General features: G+C 39.6%; 1 protein-coding gene across 1 annotated transcript in view; it reads left to right on the plus strand.

Annotated features, from left to right (window-relative positions):
* LOC129701069 (centrosome-associated protein 350-like) overlaps positions 1 to 20,824 on the plus strand; it is a 112,172-nt gene that overhangs the window by 80,624 nt on the left and 10,724 nt on the right. The window contains 7 exon segments of the mRNA XM_055642022.1: positions 6,988 to 7,184; positions 11,230 to 11,438; positions 12,409 to 12,556; positions 13,542 to 13,702; positions 14,386 to 14,519; positions 15,430 to 15,509; positions 16,525 to 18,893. Of these exon segments, the coding sequence (XP_055497997.1) occupies positions 6,988 to 7,184; positions 11,230 to 11,438; positions 12,409 to 12,556; positions 13,542 to 13,702; positions 14,386 to 14,519; positions 15,430 to 15,509; positions 16,525 to 18,893 (3,298 nt within the window).

Genomic DNA, 20,824 nt, shown 5'->3' on the forward strand with positions numbered 1-20,824 from the left:
TTAAGGAATGAGGAATCAAGTATTGGTTCACTTTGGTGTTCTGCCAAATTGCCACCCTTTCAATGTAAAAATATTGTGGGAGGGATTTTTTCAAATGCATGTTCAACAGGGTGTGGTCATACTTCATTGTCTTAATGATAATTTACATGGTAGGGAAGTCTATTATAACGAAGCTTTGCATAATCTGCTTTGGTCATATCATATTTCAACTTTGTAATGTAACTCGGATGCATCCATTTCATTCTGTCATGTTACTTCTTTTCACTGCAAGGAGTATTGCTAGAATCACGGCAAAGAGAGTCAGTTTCACCTTTGCTAAAATTCAGTGATGGATAGCTGGGAATAGTTTTTTCCTGAGAAAGTGTTTTTCTTACTCAAGTAGAATCATTTGATTAAAGTGTATTAGAGATATTCAGTTAAATGAGATAGGGCATTACAATTTCTTTACTTTGTTTCACTCAGTGCCACGATTGTGCGTCAATGTGCAGGTAGTTCAACCTTTAAGCATTGAGAAATATTTATCACTATAACTGTTGATTAGATGCCAGAGATGACTGATATTTAAAGTCTTATCAATATTAGTTTGCAGACTATTGCTGTCCTTTTTGTTGACCGCTCTGGTCTTTGGTGTGATTCGTTTCCACACGCCATTCTACACCACCAAAGAAAAGAGAGATTGGACCTGATACCAGTTTGGTAGGTGGGGTGGAAGAGGAGAATACTGGTATCTGAAGTCAGATTTTTTTCCATGCAGGAATCAGATTGGGGTGAGACAGATGGAAAGAATTTGGATGCCAATTGGTTTTATGCTGTTAGTGGCGTTTCTGCTCACATTGAAAGGTTAACTTTATAGATCTAAAGGAAGTATTTGGGAGAAATACTCAGCTGTTGTCTCTTTATTTTCCTTTTTTGCCTCCTTTGCTTTAGACACTGCTCTCCTGTCCACTACTTCTTCTCTGTCTTTACGTCTCACCACTGGGCCTCTCTCAGTGTCTGTTTTCCCAATCTGCATCCCAAATTCCAGCTGTACATCTACAACCAGCTGGTCAGGTACTGTGCAATCTCTGCTTCTTGCTGGTCAAGCATGCCGCCTTCCATCTAATGCACGTGGGGTGGGGTGGTGGGGGGAGGAGGAGTGTAGAGATTTGTGCTGAGATGTTCATCCATGTCGATTTGAGGCTTCTGTTTGAGAATAATCAGCAGACTTTAAAGATGTATTGAAATGTACATGTTGAAGAGGGATCAAGGTTACACTAACAGCCACTAATGAACTACTAATGCCAACAGAGCAATTTTACTGAGGGATTGAATTATTTGAAACTTTATATAAGACCATAGGTAATAAGACTAATACAGAGCTAATTTAATTTGTTTTTAAGCTGCCTACATGTGTTATAAACCTAAATACGCATGATAGTGTGCCTTCATATGTGCTTTTGAAGAGCACTTCATATTTCTGTTTTCTTTGGTTTGAGTTTTGTGGTCAGTGGCAAAACAATTAGACCCTTTACTGGCATTTGAAGTGGGATGTGGAAGAGTAAGATGTCCACAACATACTAACAACCTCTATGGTGGGAACATCCATTTTGCCACCTGTATTTGTTATCGAGCATCATTTGGTGGCTTCTGACCATTCAGTATCAGTGATGTCATCAAATTGCTGGAGCATCTTGTCACATTGAAGAATTCGCACAAACAACAAATTAGGCGATAATAAGCAGAATTTCTCATTCTTGTCTTGCTTTGCAGAAAGCAGAATACACTTTTGTCTCATGCACATGGTTTTAAGGTAAAATCTGAAATATCAGTTTCATAAATAAAATTCATGATTCCGAAATATTCAACTAAATGGAATGTATTTAACAAAGGTAAAAGTAAATTTTAATTAAAGATATGGGTAAGCAATATTTACAACATTAAAAAAAATCCATTTGACCTTGTGCAACAAAAGGGATCGAGACTAGCTCATCAGTTTACAAATCACATAAGACAATCCAATAGGTACATTGAAGGAGTAGGAAATCACTAGCGCTAACCCTTATTATCCTCATTGCAACTGCAAAGTCTGGACCAGTGTGAACATTTTGGATAATTTATTGAAAAGTCATTGTCATAGCATAATCTGAGAGCCCTTAAAAATCTATAGCATGCATGACATGAATTTTGCTTAAATACCTTCAATTAAAGGCGCTAAATCTTAAATCTTTATCAGAATTTAGAATGATATTTCATGGATAGAATTGAAGATATAAAATTTAACTCGTCCAATTGTTTGGAAAGGGAGTACATTGAGGGACCTCACCGGCCATTTGTGAGAAGAACAGCCAACTATAATCAAAGGGCCATAAGCAGTGTAAATACATTTGTTTTGCCATCTGAAGACATTCAGTTTTATTCTTGCACAGCTGCTGACACACAAGTTCCTGTGAATTTGAGTTTTCAATCCTGTGAACTGTTATAAACAATTAGAAATTTGGCCTGAAGTTTAAAACTTGGATTAAGATTAACACAAACCATTTATATCGACTCTTAATTGCAATTACAAGTTGACGTTAAGACAAGCCAGATATTGTATTTAATTATTTCAACATTTTCGACTATCATGCTTAACCTATTTTTAGCTTTAGTAATAAAACACCACCATTAAAAACAGAAAAATTAGGTAAATACTCAGCAGGTCATGCTGCATCTCTGGGAAGAGAAACTGAATTAACACTTCAGTTCAGCAATCCTTCATCAGAACTGAAAGGGAGACCAATAAAGTTTGTAAAGCTGCAATGAAGGTAGGGGAGGAGATATATCTGATATGGTGAAACTTGGGTGATCATGAGATAAGCCAAAGATCCTATAACAAGCAAGATAGATCATTCGACGAAAAAGACGTGGTACGGTCATGGGCAGATTCATGGGTAATTTTTGGCCCCATTTCCATAACCGGCTTCCGACTCCGCACCAAAGATCCCACAGGATTCTAGTGCGGAGACGGAAGCCGGTTACGGAAACATCCTCGTAAAAATAAAAGTTATTTGGGAAAAATCTTCTCCTCATTTTCAGAATTATAATTTATTAACACAAACAGTTCCCCCGCAACGTTGATTACACTGCGAGTCGAGTCTGGTCGGGTTGGGTTGGGTTACTGAAATGAATGAAAAAAAGGCCCACGTTGCGTACTACACGTCAGCCCATTGCATTTAGAAGCAGTCTTGCTTGTTATAGGATCTTTGGGATAAGCGGTAAGCAGGTTGTCTGGCCAATTAAATCAGTGTGCCAGACTGATTAGAGCAATTAGAGAGCGAGAACAGACAAAAGGAAGTGGAAATTGAAAAATGCAGAATAGGACCTGTATTAGCATTTCCAGAGAGGAAAAAAAAGAAAAACAAGCTGAGCAAATTATACCTTTGTAACTTCACAAAACTTGTAGGATAAAGCCATGCGATCTCCTCTCTTGGTTCACTCAATAACCCAGCATGGACCCCATCAGGTACTGGGGATTTATCCACTTTTGTGCCCTTCAGGAGTTCCAACACCACCACCTTGATCTTGAACTGGCCTTGCATACTAGTATTCTCCACACTGATCTAGCTTTCCTCCATGCCCTTAACCTTGTTTACCATCTCGCCTACAACCTCTGTCCCCTTGTTTCCAATGAATGTGTAAAAATCCTTGGGATTCTCTTTAATCTGATATGCCAATAACACTTTATGGCCCCTTCTGGCCCACCTGATTCCCTGTTTAAGTTTTCTCCTGTTTTCTCTATATTCCTCAAAGTGCCAGTCTGATTTAATCTTCCTAAACCTTTTCATGTGCTTTCTTGATTCTTGTTTTCTTGCCAAATTTACGTATCTTGGCATCCAAAGTTTTCTTACCTTGTCATCCTTGCCCCCTCCTTATTGCAACATGCTGGCCCTGAACCCTGACCAACTGGTCTTTAAACTATTCCTACATATCACATGTGGACTGACCAATAATAGCTGCTGCCAGTTTATTCTCCCTTATTTCCTGCCTAAGAATGTTGCAACTTTGCTCTACCCCAATTTACTACTCTCTCCCAAAGTCCAGACTTCTTTTTATTGATAGTTATCTTAAAACTAGAGCTGCAGAGTCGGAGAGCTTTCCAGTATGGAAACAGTCCCTGCAGCCAACTTGTCCATGCCGACCAAGTTTGCATTCTGGGCTACTCCCATTTGTGTGCATGTGGTCCATATCCCTCTAAACCCTTTCTATTTATGTATCTGCCCAAATGTCTTTTGGAAGTCATAATTGTATTCGCTTCTATTGTTTACTCTGGCAGCTTGTTCCAGATACATACAGACCTCTGGGTGAAAAAGGGTAATTAAATCGCTTGTCTTAAACCTATGCCTTCTAGTTTTAGAATCCTCTAATCTGAAAGGAAAAGACTGTGAGCGTTCTCTTTGCACCTCTTTGTGAGTTTGTATACTTCAGTAAGATCATTGTTCTCAAAATGATTCTCACCTGAAACATGTCACCTGGCCAGGCTTGTTTCTCAATACAAGGTCCTATAGGTCCCTCTTTCATTATGACTATCCACATCTATTTCAAGAAGCCTCCTTAGATACACCCAACAAATTCTGATACGTCCAGGCCTCTTGCACTGAGGATGTCCCGGTCAATATAGGGAAGTTATTCACCTACTTTGACAGCCTTGTTACCTTTACATCTTTCCATAATCTACACATTTGTTCCTCTATCTCCTGCTGACTATTTGGAAACCTGTAGAATAGTCTCAACCCGAAACGTCACCCATTCCTTCTCTCCAGAGATGCTGCCTGTCCCGCTGAGTTACGCTTTTTGTGTCTATCTTTGGTTTAAACCAGCGTATGCAGTTCCTTCCTACACATAATGGGTAACTCTGTTCATCTCGGACTGAAGAATCATAAAGCTTGCGTCTCATGTATAAAGTTAAATTGCTAACTAGATTGCTTCTTGCTGTAAATGCAATATGCTGAATATTTTAGGGAGGTTCCAGAAATCTTTATCTATCTTGTCTTGAGATAACATTTGTGCTTTATTGTGTCATTGATTAAGATTATCATTGGGTTTCTTTGTGTCAAGCTACTTTTGTTTTGTATGGAAAGCATCTCTTTCAACCAAACATGTAGACAATGTAGTGATTTGCTACTAAAAATAATGAGCTATATGAAAGTTTTTCAGACTGAATGTTCCTTTCAAAGAACCTATGATTGATGAGTGAACAAAATTTAGGGCCATTCTTCCACTGTACAATGTAGGATCTTCAAATCAATTCTGAAGAATTAATTGTTGGTAGAAATATTACTCTTGATAACATTTGCCTTAACTAGTGATCATGACACCAAAGCTGCGACTTCCCCACTGGTAATATTTCCTTAAAAAAAACTCTTGATGCCAATATCCTTCAAATTCTATGAAATCACCAAGGGTGAATGGCATAAATGATGAAATGAGTCAAAAGCACTCCAAACCAAGGATGATGACTGGGATTTTGATCAATCCACAGTTAACTAACAATAGATTGTAAAGAGAGAGTAATGTGAAGGCACAGTTTGAAGAATCCAATGTAGACATTTTTAGAGAAAGCGCTGGTTTCATGAAGAGGCATATTTGAACCTTGAATAGAGTTGCTATGAACAAATGGCAGAAAAGCTGTTCTTAACCCCAGAAAATTGATTCTAAGTTGTGTTCACTTTGCATTGAGCGAATGTGAATTTAAATGTGTAACCAGTTTAATAATTTGATTCAATAAATTGCCCTAATGTGGATAATCCATGAATTAACTGGATTTTGCTGAGGAATTATTATTATTATCAAAAGGCTATATTTTACTATTGGAAAAACACAACTAATTAACGTTGTATTTTGTAATAGTTCAAGGCAGTACACTCACCTTATAAATCAGTCTCTGCTATTGCGGTCAAGTATCCTCGCCTCAAATCTTCTCATCAGATCAGAACTACGCATTTATCAATACCATCATCTACCCAACAATTGTCAGATCCTGGAAACTCCCTTCAAAACCACAGCCTCTTCCTGTTGTATCCACATCAAATGCAAAAACTACAGTTGTGGAAAACTTTGTAAATGTTTATTCTCTAGTTTTTTAACAAGCCGTATTGAGATAAATAGCTCATGAAATTTCCAAAATCCAGAAAATTTGCTAATGCCCAGAATATATCTTTCATTTTCTAAGTATTGATATTTTTCTGATCTATTTTAATTTCCCAAAAGGCCATTTGGTTTGTGGGTGGTGGTGGTGTGTGTGTGTATGGAGGGGTATGGGGAGGAGAAAGGGAGAGAAAGAGCTCTACAATTGTGATAAAATGAATTAATAACAAAGTATGATTTTATCTACTTCATGAATCATCCAAGTATTAAAGGTGATAGCTAAATGATAGGAAAACACTGATGTCTCTTCGACACTTCTGGCAATGCTGTCTTTTGGTGGATGGACACAAAAGGCTGAGGTGACTCAGCGGGTCAGGCAGCGTGCCTTGGAAAAAGGAATAGATGACATTTCAGGTCGAGACGTTTCTTCAGAGTGAGATTCTGGGGAAAGGGGAACGAGAGATACGTGGGTTCTTCAAGATCCCAGTTACAACCACATGCCTGAATTAAGATCACAACTGAGGCTAAATTAAACAACCATGATACTGTCTGGAAGGTTTTCCTAAAGATGGTGCTGTACAATGGTAGAATCTGCCAGTTTTCAGTAGCATCAGCAAGTCAGTAAACTCCCTTTAGAGTTATTGATTAGGCTTAACCTTTTACATCTAGCACCGGAAGTACTGCTATAATATCAAATGATGTGAATTATATCATGAAAGTTATGGATAGTTAAACTATAACTCAAACATGATGCTGTCAAAAATGCAAGAATGTAATAACTAAGGTCTGGATTAAGACAATAGCACAAATAAATCCTGGTAGATTGCTGACTTTCTCCTGTTCTTGCTCTTTCTCTTTCCCCTATATGACTGATATTTCCACCAGATTCCTTACCAAGCGAGAGCAAAAACTGATGCATCGGCGGCGGCATGCAGAGGAGCTGCTTGAGTGGAAAAGAAGGCTTGATGCCGAGGAAGCTGAAATCCGGCGGATGGAAAAGTTGGCCTTGGCTGCGTGGAACAAGGAGCTTAAACCAAAGGCTACAAAGAGAGAAGCAAATGAAAGAAGTCCAGGGTCTAAAGGTAAATGTAGGACTCTCATTATTTGTTTCCTCAGTAGGAGTTGTTACCAACTGATTAGTATTATTTCCGTAGGGGGCACGCTATTTATTAAAACAGTACAGGAGATCTTGTACTTGAGTAACTACATTCTTGGATTAAATCGTATCTCATTACCCAAACATAAATCACCATCTAAGCATTGTAACACAAATACACTCAGACCCCTTTACTTTTTCCACATTTTGTTACGTTACAGCCTTATTTTAGAATGGATTGTCCTTTTTTTTTTATCATCAATCTGCACACAATACCCCAGAATGAAGAAGCGAAAAGAGGTGTTTAGAAATTTTTGCAAAGTAATTAAAAATAAATAACTGAAATATCACATTCACATAAGTATTCAGACCCTTTGCTATGAGCTTAGCTTTGGTTCATCCTGTTTCAATTGATTATGGAACACCACCCTGTGTCACTGGATCTTGGACTTTCTGACAGAGACCGCAGTCAGTCCGTGTTGGCAAGAACACTTCAGGCTCGATCATGCTGAGCACCGGCTCCCCTCAAGGCTGTGTGCTCAGCCCGCTGTTGTTCACATTGCTCACACATGACTGTGCTGCCAGATTCAGGGACAATAAGATCATAAAATTCGCGGATGACACAACAGTGGTGGGACTCATCAGCGGAGATGACGAATCAATGTACAGGGAGGAAGTAAAACAACTAAATCCTTAGGTCTGGTCTCCAAATCTGAGGAAGAACATTATTGCCATAGAGGGAGTGCAGAGACGGTTCACCAGACTGATTCCTGGGATGTCAGGACTGTCTTATGAAGAAAGACTGGATAGACTTGGTTTATACTCTCTAGAATTTAGGAGATTGAGAGGGGATCTTGTAGAAACTTACAAAATTCTTAAAGGGTTGGACAGGCTAGATGCAGGAAGATTGTTCCCGATGTTAGGGAAGTCCAGGACAAGGGGTCACAGCTTAAGGATAAGGGGGAAATCCTTTAAAAAACCGAGATGAGAAAAAAAACTTTTTTCACACAGAGAGTGGTGAATCTCTGGAACTCTCTGCCACAGAGGGTAGTTGAGGCCAGTTCATTGGCTATATTTAAGAGGGAGTTAGATGTGGCCCTTGTGGTTAAGGGGATCAGGGGGGTATGGAGAGAAGGCAGGTACGGGATACTGAGTTGGATGATCAGCCATGATCATATTGAATGGCGGTGCAGGCTCGAAGGGCCGAATGGCCTACTCCTGCACCTAATTTCTATGTTTCTATGTAACTAGTGGACTGATGCGGCAAAAATAATTTAGAATTAAATGTCGACAAAACGAAGGAGATGGTTGTCGACTTCAGGAGGGCGCAGCCAAAGCATACACCCCTCAACATCAGTGGCACTGCAGTGGAGAGAGTGGAGAGCATAAAGTTCCTCGTGTGCAGATTACAGACAGCCTCACCTAGTCCAGGAACACCACTGGGACCGTCAAACGGGCCCATCAGCGACTGCACTTCCTGAGGAAACTAAAACAGGCCTCACTCCCCACCAACATCCTCAGGACTTTCTACAGGGGTACGGTGGAGTCTGTACTCGCGTACTGCATAAATACGTGGTACCCCACCTGCAACTGCTCGGACAGGAAGGCTCTGCAGAGGGTAGTGAGGGGAGCAGACAGGATTATTGGCGTCTCCCTACCCTCGGTACAAGAACTGCTCCAGAGCCGCTGTCTGAAAAAAGCTCAGAGAATTGCTAAGGACAAACTGCACCCCCTCCACATACACCCTGGATCTCCTGCCATCAGGCAAGAGATTTCGAAGCATCAAAGCCCGGACTACAAGACTGCTAAACAGCTTCCTACCACAGGCTGTGAGGCTGCTAAACAGTCACTCTGTACTCACAGTCACTTGATTCTGCGGCTGGCACGGACACTTTAATAACTGGCACTGGCCACTCTAATCAGCTGCCCCGGACATTTTTATGATTGGTTTATTGTATTTTAACGTTGTGTTTTACCTGCTTTTAACTATTTATTTATACTGTTCCATCAGGGACTGGATTGATTTTAGTGTTATTATGTGTGAAAAGTTTTAAATTTCATGTGCGAAACATCTTTTCACTTTGCACTGTACAACTGTTGCATGCAAGATGACAATAAATGTTGATTGATTGATTATTCTTGAGATATTTCTACATTTTGATTGGAGTCCACCAATGGTAAATTAAATTGATTGTATATGATATGGAAAGGCATACACCTGTCTATATAAAGTCCCATAGTTGATAGTGCATGTCAGAGCAAAAACCAACCCATGAAGACGAAGGAATTGTCCATAGACCTCCGAGACAGGATTGTGTCAAAACACAGATCTGGGGAGGGTATAAAACAATTTCAGCAGCATTGCGGGTACTGAAGAGCACAGTGGCCTCCGTCATTCTTAAATAGAAGAACTTTGGAACCACCAGGACTCTTCATAAAGCTGACCGCCCGGCCAAACTGAGCAATCGGGGGAGAAGGGCCTTGGTCAGGGAGGTGACCAAGAACCCGATGGTCACTCTGATAGAGCTCCAGAGTTCCTCTGTGGAGATGGGATAACCTTCCAGAAGGACAACTATATCTGCAGCACTCCACCAAACAGGCCTTTATGGTAGAGTGGCCAGACGGAAGCCACACCTGCAAAAGGCATGTGACAGCCCGCTTGGAGTTTGCCGAAAGGCATGAGAAACAAGATTCTCTAGTCCGATTAAACCAAAATTCAACTCTTTGGCCTGAATGCCAAGCGTCACATCTGGAAGAAACCAGGCAAGGCTCATCACCTGGCCAATACCATACCTATGGTGAAGCATGGTGGTGGCAGCATCATGCTGTGGGAATGTTTTTCAGTGGTAGGAAGTGGGAGACTAGTCAGGACCAAGGAAAAGTACGGAGCAAAGTACAGAAAGATCCTTAATGAAAACCTGCTCCAGAGCGTTCTGGAACTCAGACTGGGCAGAGCTTCACTTTCCAACAGGACAATGACCCTAAGCACACAGCCAAGACAACGCAGGAGTGGCTTCGTGACAAGTCTGAATGTCCTTGAGTGGCCCAGCCAGAGCCCGGACTTGAACCTGATCGAACATCTCTGGACTTGAAAATGGCTGTGCATCGATGCTCCCCATCCAACCTGATAGAGCTTAAGAGGATCTGCAGAGAAGAATAGGAGAAATTACCCAAATACAGGTGTGCCAAGCTTGTAGCGTCATACCCAGGAAGACTTGAGGCTGTAATCGCTGCCAAAGGTCCTCAACAAAGTACTGAGTAAAGGGTCCGAATACTTATGTAAATGTGTTATTTCAGTTATTTCTTTATAATTACTTTGCAAAAATTTCTAAACACCGGTTATCACTGTTTTATCACGGGGTATTGTGTGTAGATTGATGATAAAAAAAAATGAATTTAATCCATTTTAGAATAAGGCAGTAACATAACAAAATGTGGAAAAAGTGAAGGCGTCTGAATACTTTCTGAATACACTGTATCTATTGATTTGTAAATGCAAAACCAGCCTGGCCCCATTTCAATTTTTACTCCAGAGGATTTAAACTGCACCAAAAAGATATATGAATGGCTGCAAAAGATATATATCCTTAATTTTGATGCTTACAAATAAGCAGTCGGATAAGATTAAGATTAACAGATCACTACTTGCAGATATCGGCACATTTAACACATGCTTGGTTATTTGTGGTACATCTTGGTATGTAGGAGAGATAACTGCATTTATGTTATCTGTAGAACGCCTGTGTTCCTATGCCTTGCAGCTACAATGATTAAGTACGAATGATGAATAAATCAACTGCTTTGCTAGAGAAGTTATAATGGAAGCTGAATTTATGTGGATGTTGATGTAAATTCTGGGGGGGGGGGGCATTTGACGTATATATTCAACTCTCATCCATGGTACCCATTCAGTTTCCTTTGAACCATGCTACTTAAGTGGGATTGGAACTCAAAGGCAGTACTTTGCCCTTCAAACCTGGAAAACCAACAGTCACCCCTGCTAACATGTTATGACATTATCTTCTCTCTAGACACAGCCAGCGAGGACGAATGCTCAGCACCATCTCCATCGCGTCTCCACAGTGACAGTTCTATTCCGTATGAAGTTGGAAGCCCACCTGCACAGACTGTGGAGTCAGCATCAGCAGTCCTCGGAACATCCACCAGCCCCGAACATAGTGTTTTCACAGATGATGGTTATTCCCAGGACTTTGAATCTGTTGCAGCACAGAGCAAACAGGTAAGAGGATGAAGATGCTATCATGTTTTACTTATTAAAAAAAAACTTAAACACAGTTTTTTGACCATCCAGTGGTTAAAAAGTTGTCCGTGAATTTAGTACTAAAGCCATCTAGAGGAGATGTCTGAAGAAGGATCTCAACCCCAAACGTTACCCATTCCTTCTCTTCAGAGATGCTGCCTGTCCCGCTGAGTTACTCCAGCCTTTTGTATCTATATATCTTCGATTTAAACCAGAATCTGCATTCCTTCTTACACATGTCATTAAGGTAGATGTGGGAATTGGAATTCTAGGCTGAAAGCACAAGAGAAACCATTCAGCCCTTTCACTTAATCTGAAAATCAAAAAAAAATACAAATGCTGGAAATCTGAAATATAAATTGAGTACAGGAAATACATACCAGGTGAGGCATCCTCTGTGGAAAGTTAACCTTTTTAGGTTAAAGACCCTTCGGTTCCACAGATGGTGCCTGGTCTGCTCTGTGTTTCCTGTATTTTCTGTTTGTTTTTGCTCCCCATTGGTCCATCATCTAATTGACTCAATTTTACTTGCCTGTCATCTGTCTCCTGACCTAATCTAACTATTTCAGTCCTGAAAATATCCGTTAATTTTCCTCAGCGCCCACAGGCATTTTGGGAGAAACTTTATTAGTTTCACGGAAACCAGTGACATAAGTATCCAATCAATCTTTTTTGATGATGTTGACAAAAGAATGTGTTGGTTAGGATACCTGAAGAGCTCATTTTTTAAATGCATGTACTACTAGCCATTATTAACATCCACCTGACCAGACTGAAGTAATACTAGAACTTGCAGTCTGCCAGTGCTTTACTTCAATATTTCATCAAAACAACTGAGCATGTACATGGGGTTCAATACCCTTCCTGTCTATCTGTTGTGCTTCCTTTTTTATCAATCGAAAAATAGTAATAACTAGTGTACTGTTGTTATTCCCTTTCCCTTCTTCAGTCTGCTCCCTCAAAAACGAGTATCGGTGCATCAAAGCAGGATGGTAAGAAGAGCAACTCCAGTCTTAGTTTACAGATCAGGTCTGAAGTCAAATCACGCCAAGCGTCTTGCAGCTGGTCTGATGAATCTGTTTCCATGACACAATCAGGTAAGAAGTTTCAAACAGGCCCACATGAAATTTAGTAATTTATTTAAAATATTTTGTCATTATTTACAGAATATTTCTTTCCTATCCTAAATTGCCCTTGATCTGATCAGCGTACTAAGTCAATTCAGAGGGTCCAGAATCACGTTTAGGCCAGACCAAGTGTCAGAGTTCCTCTCTTGACAGACATTAGTGAATCACATGGGCGACTTGTGACAATCTGGTTGTTTTTATGAACATTACTACTGAAATTTGCTTTTCAAAATATTCCACAGGTCTGTGGTAGGGTTGAACTTTGACTGGATCACTACATCTAGAAATATAATCAATATGCCATTGCCAAATAGCAGAGTCCGTGCGTTAATTAGACTTTCATGCAAAAAAATGTGGCTTTCATCATAACATGTGCAAGCAGAATTATAGGCATGAACATCCAGTGCATTCAGTAGATATGCGGGTCTGATTGCCCTGTACAATAGGCGACTTTGGGCAGTATTCACGGGGAATTATGGGTTTAAACAGCATGTGTGTACGAGGAGGACCAGACCTGTACACATTGGGAGATTATAGGACAGTGCAGGCAGCAAGATCAGTTTAGCCAGTGCCCTGAGGCATATGGTTGCGGTCATTCAGTGCATATTGTGGATTTGAGCAGCTAATGCATACGCCAGCAATGTGTATTTGATCAGGACAGTGAGTTGATCAGTCAAGGAGTATTGTAGGACTGGGGATCTTGGTACACGTGTGATGACAAATCGTACAATTATATAAGTGTGGAGATTCATTTATCTTTATCATGTCTTGAAAATGTCAAGTTACATGTATATTTACTGGAGATTTAAGTTCAATAACTGCTGTAGTTGAAATAAAAACTATGAGTAAAATTGTTTGTTTTTTCTTCCTGTTGCAGTTATTTGTTCTTTGTAATGATCAATTAAATTGAAAGCTATTACCTGTAATAACCTCAATTTGACTGCAACCCTTACAGAAACAGCATCAGACCAAAGTGATATAGAGGGCAGGATTCATGCACTAAAGGATGAGCTTAGGAAGCGCAAATCCATTGTAGACAAGCTGAAGAAAGCACAGAAGAAACGTCAGAAGGAGAGATTGAAAGCACAGGAGGCCAGTCTCATTAAACAACTTGAGGTAGGACTATCATTACACATTCTTAACTGGACTGTCTTTTCTGTTTGCAGTTATGGCAATAAGAGTTTCATGTATTTCATACTCTAAGATCAATTTGTTATCTAGAGTGAATTTAATTTGGAAATAAAGAACTATGTTTTTAGCGTGGAAAATGATTGGAGAAATAAGTATTTGTTCAAAGAAGATAATCTAGGTTTATCCTTTATTTCTTCTCATTTAATGAGGAAATTAAATCACACAGATCATTTACATGGCCCTTTCCCAACTATCCCTTGCATAGCCATATTTCTTCCTACTTCCCAGAGCACTTCATAAATATGTATTATTTATTAGTGTTTTAGGATCTCTCCTCAAGCTGTTGCTCCTCAAGATATCTCTCCATATATGCTTTGCATTCACATCTTTGTTAAAGCAGTTTGAGGCATTGATTCTGGAGAAATCTGGATTTTGCAGTCTTTGCACTTTATAGTGTGAAAGATTTTGCAATGAAAGACTAGGGGGGGTTCTCAACAAAGTAACTTGTTTTTGCTGCATTAACAATTTCAATTGTTCATGAATAATTTATAAATAAATAAGTAACATTTGAAATTTGCTGTTTCCCTTATGCATATAGCAAATAAAAAGTGATTATTTAAATCTGGACATTTAACCTCTCTATTTCTTTCTTTCTCTCATATTGCCAGTCCTATGATGAATTTATTAAGAAGACCCAAGCTGAACTAAGCAAAGATGTGTCCAGTTCAACCAAACCACAAATCAAAACCCCATCCTCTATTGCTGCTGAGAAGCCCAAGATTAAACCTCTCTCTCTACAAAGGTATTGTCATTGTTGGACAGTACTACCTTAATATTTTTAATATATTGGTTATATTGCCATTTTATAGGTTAAACATAATGGCTTGCCACATACCTTACTGGATGTACTTTTGTTGAAATTAGGTTGTGCTTGACTTTTCAATTACTTAGCAGATTAATTTGAGAACTGGTACGTTACATAGAAAGTACAGTATAGAACAATGCCGGTGACCTTTTAAAGTTCATTGAACTGAACATTAATTCTTAATTTCCATAGACATTGACTGACCTGCAGAGCATTTCTATCATTTTGTTTAGGTATCCAGCACTGCGTTATTTTATGTTTGTAGTTGCCTAACTTAGTTACAGATTGTTTTAAAAATATCCGTTGTATTCAGTGATGTAACTCAATTATTTCATTGTGGTTTAATGATATTCAGTAAAATTTGCCATATTTCTGGAATGCGCTTTTTAGCTCAGAAATGCCTTAGGATAATTTGTTGTAGCATGGTATACTGTTTTCGGGATTCCAAGTGGGGCACTTGTGTTCAGTTGCACATTTTAATAATCTGAGTCTAAACGTTAAGCAGAGATGATGAGACATTACATTCAGCAACTGAATAAAAAAATCCACAGCTGTTGAAAACAAACTGCTAGAAAAACTCAGCAAGTTGGGTAGCATCAGTAGAAAGGAAAGCAGTCAGAATTTGTCAGAATGTTCTGACAGTCACTTACCTGAAATGTTACTGTTTCTCTTCCCACAGGCACCATTGATTTGCCAAGTTCTACATTTTCTATTTTTATTTTAGCCTGGAATCTAGGGCGATTAGTTGTACCCATCACTAGAAAGTTTAAGCTGAATGTATTCCATAGAGACAATTATATTTAGCACAAGCGCTTGAGCTTAGCATTTTGTTTCTGCTTTGTTTCAGGACTGAATCTGCAAAGAGCTGGAAATCCCTTACCGAGGGTGAACGATCCAAAGTGTCAGTGGGCTCCATTGTTAAACAGGGTATGTATCCTTCATCACAAGCAGAGGTATTCCTTTTTGCATCCCAAAAAGTTCCTAAAAGTGTTTCCTTTTGGGTAAACACTTGAGGTAACACAAAGCTTCTAGCGTGGGCCCAGGTGAAATCCTCTACATTCTCACTTGATTTTTGACAATTGGTGAGTATCCAAACCCAAGCCCACTGGCTGTCATTGAATGTTTGAATGTCAAAGCATCCACAATCATTCAGGACTTATTTAAAGATAATGATTTTCAAGAAAATCTGATCAGAAACGTTTTTTAAAATTCAATTACTTTTAAACATAGAAATTAGGTGCAGGAGTAGGCCATTCGGCCCTTCGAGCCTGCACCGCCATTCAATATGATCATGGCTGATGAGATGTTAAAACATGATGAGAATTTGTGCCTCTCAAGCATTTCATATCTCTCTACCATACGCTGGGTGAAAATATTTGTTGTGATGTCCCTTGTAATACTGCTAGGTGTTATTTTCAATCTATGTACCTCAGACTTTTTAACCTCTTCACTCCAGTAAATATGTCCCTATTTACTATATCCAAACCTCTCACTTTTATACGCTTTAATTAAGTCCAGAAAACAAATTTATTCAATTTTTCCTCGTAACTACAATTTTCCAGGTTTGGCAATGTACAGGGATATATCTTGCAGGACATCCCTGGAACTCCATTATCCAGGCTATAATCTAATACAGTACTGATGGGATTACTCCAGTGATTGAGATGCTATCTTTTGGATACATTTGTAATTGGGAATGATCCTAATCAAAGAATAGCAGGAAGTATTCTTCCTGGAGTAATGGTGAACATTTATCTCACAAATAACATTTACAACGTTATCTGGTCCTTGGTCTTATTTCTTTTTGTGTCACTTTCTTATAAGACTAGACTTCAAAGATGTTTGTTTTAAAGCACTTGAGATGCCTTGAGATCGTAAAAGGCATTGTTAGTTCTTTCTTTAAAGAAAACAACTAAGCAACACTTATCATTATCTGTTACAGAGCAAAGACTATTAAGTCCAGATGGACATAAATCCAGCAGCCTCGAAGAACTTCACGCATCAGACAAAAGCAAGTCCTTATTCTTCGATAGTCGACCAGATGATTCTTCTCAAAGTGCTTCATCGATTTCCATATCCCAAAAGAGATCTCAGCTGGATAATGTACCAGTATTATTTGTGCATCAAAAGAGCGAACCTGAATTTAGCCACTTGCCAGACCAGACTGTCATTCGGTCAGAGGGTGGGTCTGGTGAAGAAACTGTTGTGTCCAATCATCCTTCATTGCAGGATGATGTTCAGGAAGAACTTGAAAATATGAAATTAGCAGAATTTGAAAAAGACGTCTTCCTTGCACTTTCTCAACAAACTGATAAATCTGCCCCTCTGCTGAAACTGGATGATAAGAAACCACAGCCGTTCTGCATCTCTGAGTTCATTCAAAAATTGGCTCAGGAAAAAGATCTTTCTAAGGATGCAAAGCTACCTTTTCAAGTTGAGCAGAACCTTGAGGATTTGAAGGATGAAAAATTGTATAAGGAAGACTACTCTGATAGGGAGGATGAGACAAGTGATGATTTAGCTAATTCCTTGAAATTTATAAAATCAATTAAATCTGATATTCATGATGAATCTGCAAAATCCGACCGTGGGGCTTTGGATAAAACATTATCAAAGAATGATTCCCGTCCACAAGAAGTAGACTGCCTTTCCCCAGGAAAAGAAGCTATTTATTCAGAAGACTTGGAGTCATCAAGAAAAAGGACAACTGAAGATTTGAGTGAAAATTCTCACATTGGAAGTTCTAGAGATAATATTGAATCTGCAGTTATCCTTACATCAAGGAATGCGATTACTCACAATGAAAATGTCATTGAGCTTCAGGTGCTGTCTTATCTTGACCATTCCAAGCAAAAAGAAGGGGATGGAAGAGCAGAGCATTCTCAAAGTGCTTCACCAATTATCAGCACAGATGATGAAATCAGTGAACATCTAAGTGAAAAATCCTTTTCAAGTTGTGGTAGTGGACATTCAGAAAAACTTTTGGATTTGAAGTCAGGAATTCAGAGCAGAAATGTAGAGCACAGTGATGCAGAAACGGAGGTACAAACACCTGTGCCATCATGCTCTCCTTCTCCTTGTCACACTCCTACACCTACATCACATGAAATTGATGAATTGTCTGAATTTCAAATTGGTGATAGAGTTTTGGTTAGTAGCATCCAACCAGGCACACTATGCTTTAAGGGAAGAACTCATTTTGCAGATGGTTTTTGGGCTGGTGTAGAGCTAGATGTGCCAGAAGGTAGTGGTAATGGGACGTATGATGGAGTTGTATACTTCAAATGCAAGGACAAGTGTGGCATTTTTGCACCCCCCAATAAGATATCTGTGCTACTGAAGTGTTACAGTGAAAGCATCAATACAGATGAAATTAAAGAAGGCCTGTTGTTGGAGGATGTATTAGATCATGATTGCAAACACAGTGAGGAAGAGGGAAGGCCCTTGCTCCAAGAAGCATTAAAGCAGCAGGAATATGTATTTTATCCTGATAAAACCACTACTGATCAAGTTGATTTTAAGATGACTCAATCTGTAAATATCTTAAGTGACCAAATTACAAGCCATAATTTTCCAGAGTCTAATGCCATTAATTTGATTCTTAATATCAGTGAATCTATCGAAGCAGGAGATTCTCTGGTAGACCGGAATTTGGAGAGTCTGTCCAAATTGGGCAAGGAGGAACAACAACCCAATTTCAAAGATCAAGACAACGAAGAGTCCATTACAGCTGATGTATCCATCAAGAAATCATCCCAAACTGTACTGGAAAAGGATAGTGATTTAGTCACTGACTTCTATGTGCATTCTTCCAGTGAAACAAAAGGGGAGTTATCACCTATCCATGAAAAGCCTTCCACTCCTCTCTTGGATTTGTTGAACAAAGAAAAGGAGCAACTTGAAGCACAGCTAAGAGTACCAAGCCTCCATTCTGAATCTGAAGAAATATATGTCAGTGAAGGGTTGATAGTAGAGGAATCAAAGACCATTCTTCAGGATAATGAAGACTTTAAAGAAATAGAACAGAAGGACAAAGAGAGTAAAGCTAGCTCTTTGACGGCTGATATCCTGTCATCTTTTCTGAAAGATGCAGTCAAACAATTGCAGCAAATCAAAAAGGTTCGAGATGAAAAGATCCAAGTTACTAATCAAGAGTTATGGTGCACATCAGCTGAAGAATCTTCACCGAGATCATCTCCCAAGTATCTGGAGGTACAAAATGCAACTGGTGTTCAATTACACACTGCTGAAAGAGATGATAACGATGACGATAAGGAAGAAATATTATCTCCAGATCTTTGTCCTAGACCTGTGGGTATTAATTTTTAGTGTATATTTTGGTGGAGGGTGGGTTGGGGGAGGGCAACTTTTAAGAATTGAAGATGAAATTTCTATCATAGAATTATAATTTAATTATTTTATCTTTTTTACTTTTCAGAGTTACAGCCCAATCTTTGTCAGTCATACGGTCTAAAATCTAATATGTACAAGTCAACATAATTGTCAGAGGCTTTCTGTGATTATTTAAAAATGACCCTTTCTGAATATGATGAGGAAAAGCCATTTAGTTCCTTGAGAATCCTCTACTATTCTGTGAGATTATAACTGATCTGTGACCGAACTTCTTAAACTCTTTTATCATATGTTATAGGAGCAGAATTAGGCCAGCAATCATTCTGTCATTCAATCATGCTGATCTATCTTTCCCTCTCAACTCCATTCTCAGGCCCTTTCCCCATACACTTGACCCCCGTACTAATCAAGAATCTGTCAATCTTTGCCTTAAAAATATCCATTGACGGCCTCCACAGCCTTCTGTGGCAATGAATTTCACAGATTCGTCACCCTCTGACTAAAGATATTCCTCCTCGTTCCCTTTCTAAAGATACATCATTTTATTCTAAGGCCTTTGGTCCTAGATTCTCCCGCTAGTGGAAACATCACATCCACTCTATCCAGGCCTTTCACTATTCTTTATGTTTTAATGAGGTGTCCCCTCATCCTTCTAAACACCAGCGAGTACAGGCCCAGGCCATCAAACACTCATGGTATGTTCCTAGGATCATTCTCGTAAACCATCTCTGGACCCTCTCCATTGCCTGCACATCCTTCTTCAGATATGGGGTCCAAAACTGCTTGCAATACTCCAAATGCAGTCTGACCAGTACCTTATAAAGCCTCAACATTGCATCCCTGGTTTTATATTCATGTCCTCTTGAAATAAATGCTAGCATTACATTTGCCTTCCTTACTATTGAATCAACTTGCAAATTATTTTTTTGGGAATCCAACACCAGCACTCCCCGGCCCCAATTTCTGAATCCCCATTTAGAAAATAGTCTATGCCTTTATCCCTACCTCAAAAATACATGACTCCACACTTTGCAACGGCGTATCCATCTGCCACTTTCGCCCACTCTCCCAACCTGTCCAAGTCCTTCTACAGTGTCCCTGTTTTCTCTACATTACCTGCCCCTCCACCTGTATTCTTATCATCTGTAAACGGTCCCAAACCCTTCAATTCCATCATCCAAATCATTGATATACAACGTGAAGAGTAGCGACCCCAGCACCGACCTCTGCGGAACTCCGCTAGTCACTGGCGGCCAACGAGACAAGGCCCCCTTTATTGCCTCTCTTTCACTTCTACCATCCAGCCAATCTGCTATCCATGCTGGTATCATCTTCTGATATCATGGGCTCTCATTTTCTTTAACAGCCTCATATAGGTGCAAGGAGCCAGCACCTCCATTCAATGTGATCATGGCTGATCATCCACAATCAGTACCCGTTCCTGCCTTCTACCCATATCCCCTGACTCTGCTATCTTTAAGAGCCCTATCTAGCTCTCTCTTGAAAGTATCCAGAGAACCGGCCTCCACCGCCCTCTGAGACAGAGAATTCCACAGACTCACCACTCTCTGTGTAAAAAAAGTGTTTTCTCATCTCCGTTCTAAATGGCTTTCCCCTTATTCTTAAACTGCGGCCCCTGGTTCTGGACTCATCCAACATCGGGAACATGTTTCCTGCCTCTTGCGTGTCCAAACCCTTAATAATGTTATATGTTTCAATAAGATATCCTCTCATCCTTCTAAATTCCAGAGTATACAAGCCCAGCCGCTCCATTCTCTCAGCATATGACAGTCCAGCCATCCCGGGAATTAACCTTGTTAACCTACGCTGCACTCCCTCAATAGCAACTTATGCAGCACTTTATCAAAGGCCTTCTGAAAATCCAAGTA

This window comes from Leucoraja erinacea, chromosome 10 (assembly GCF_028641065.1).
Source record: "Leucoraja erinacea ecotype New England chromosome 10, Leri_hhj_1, whole genome shotgun sequence".
Classification (NCBI taxonomy): Eukaryota; Metazoa; Chordata; class Chondrichthyes; order Rajiformes; family Rajidae; genus Leucoraja; species Leucoraja erinaceus.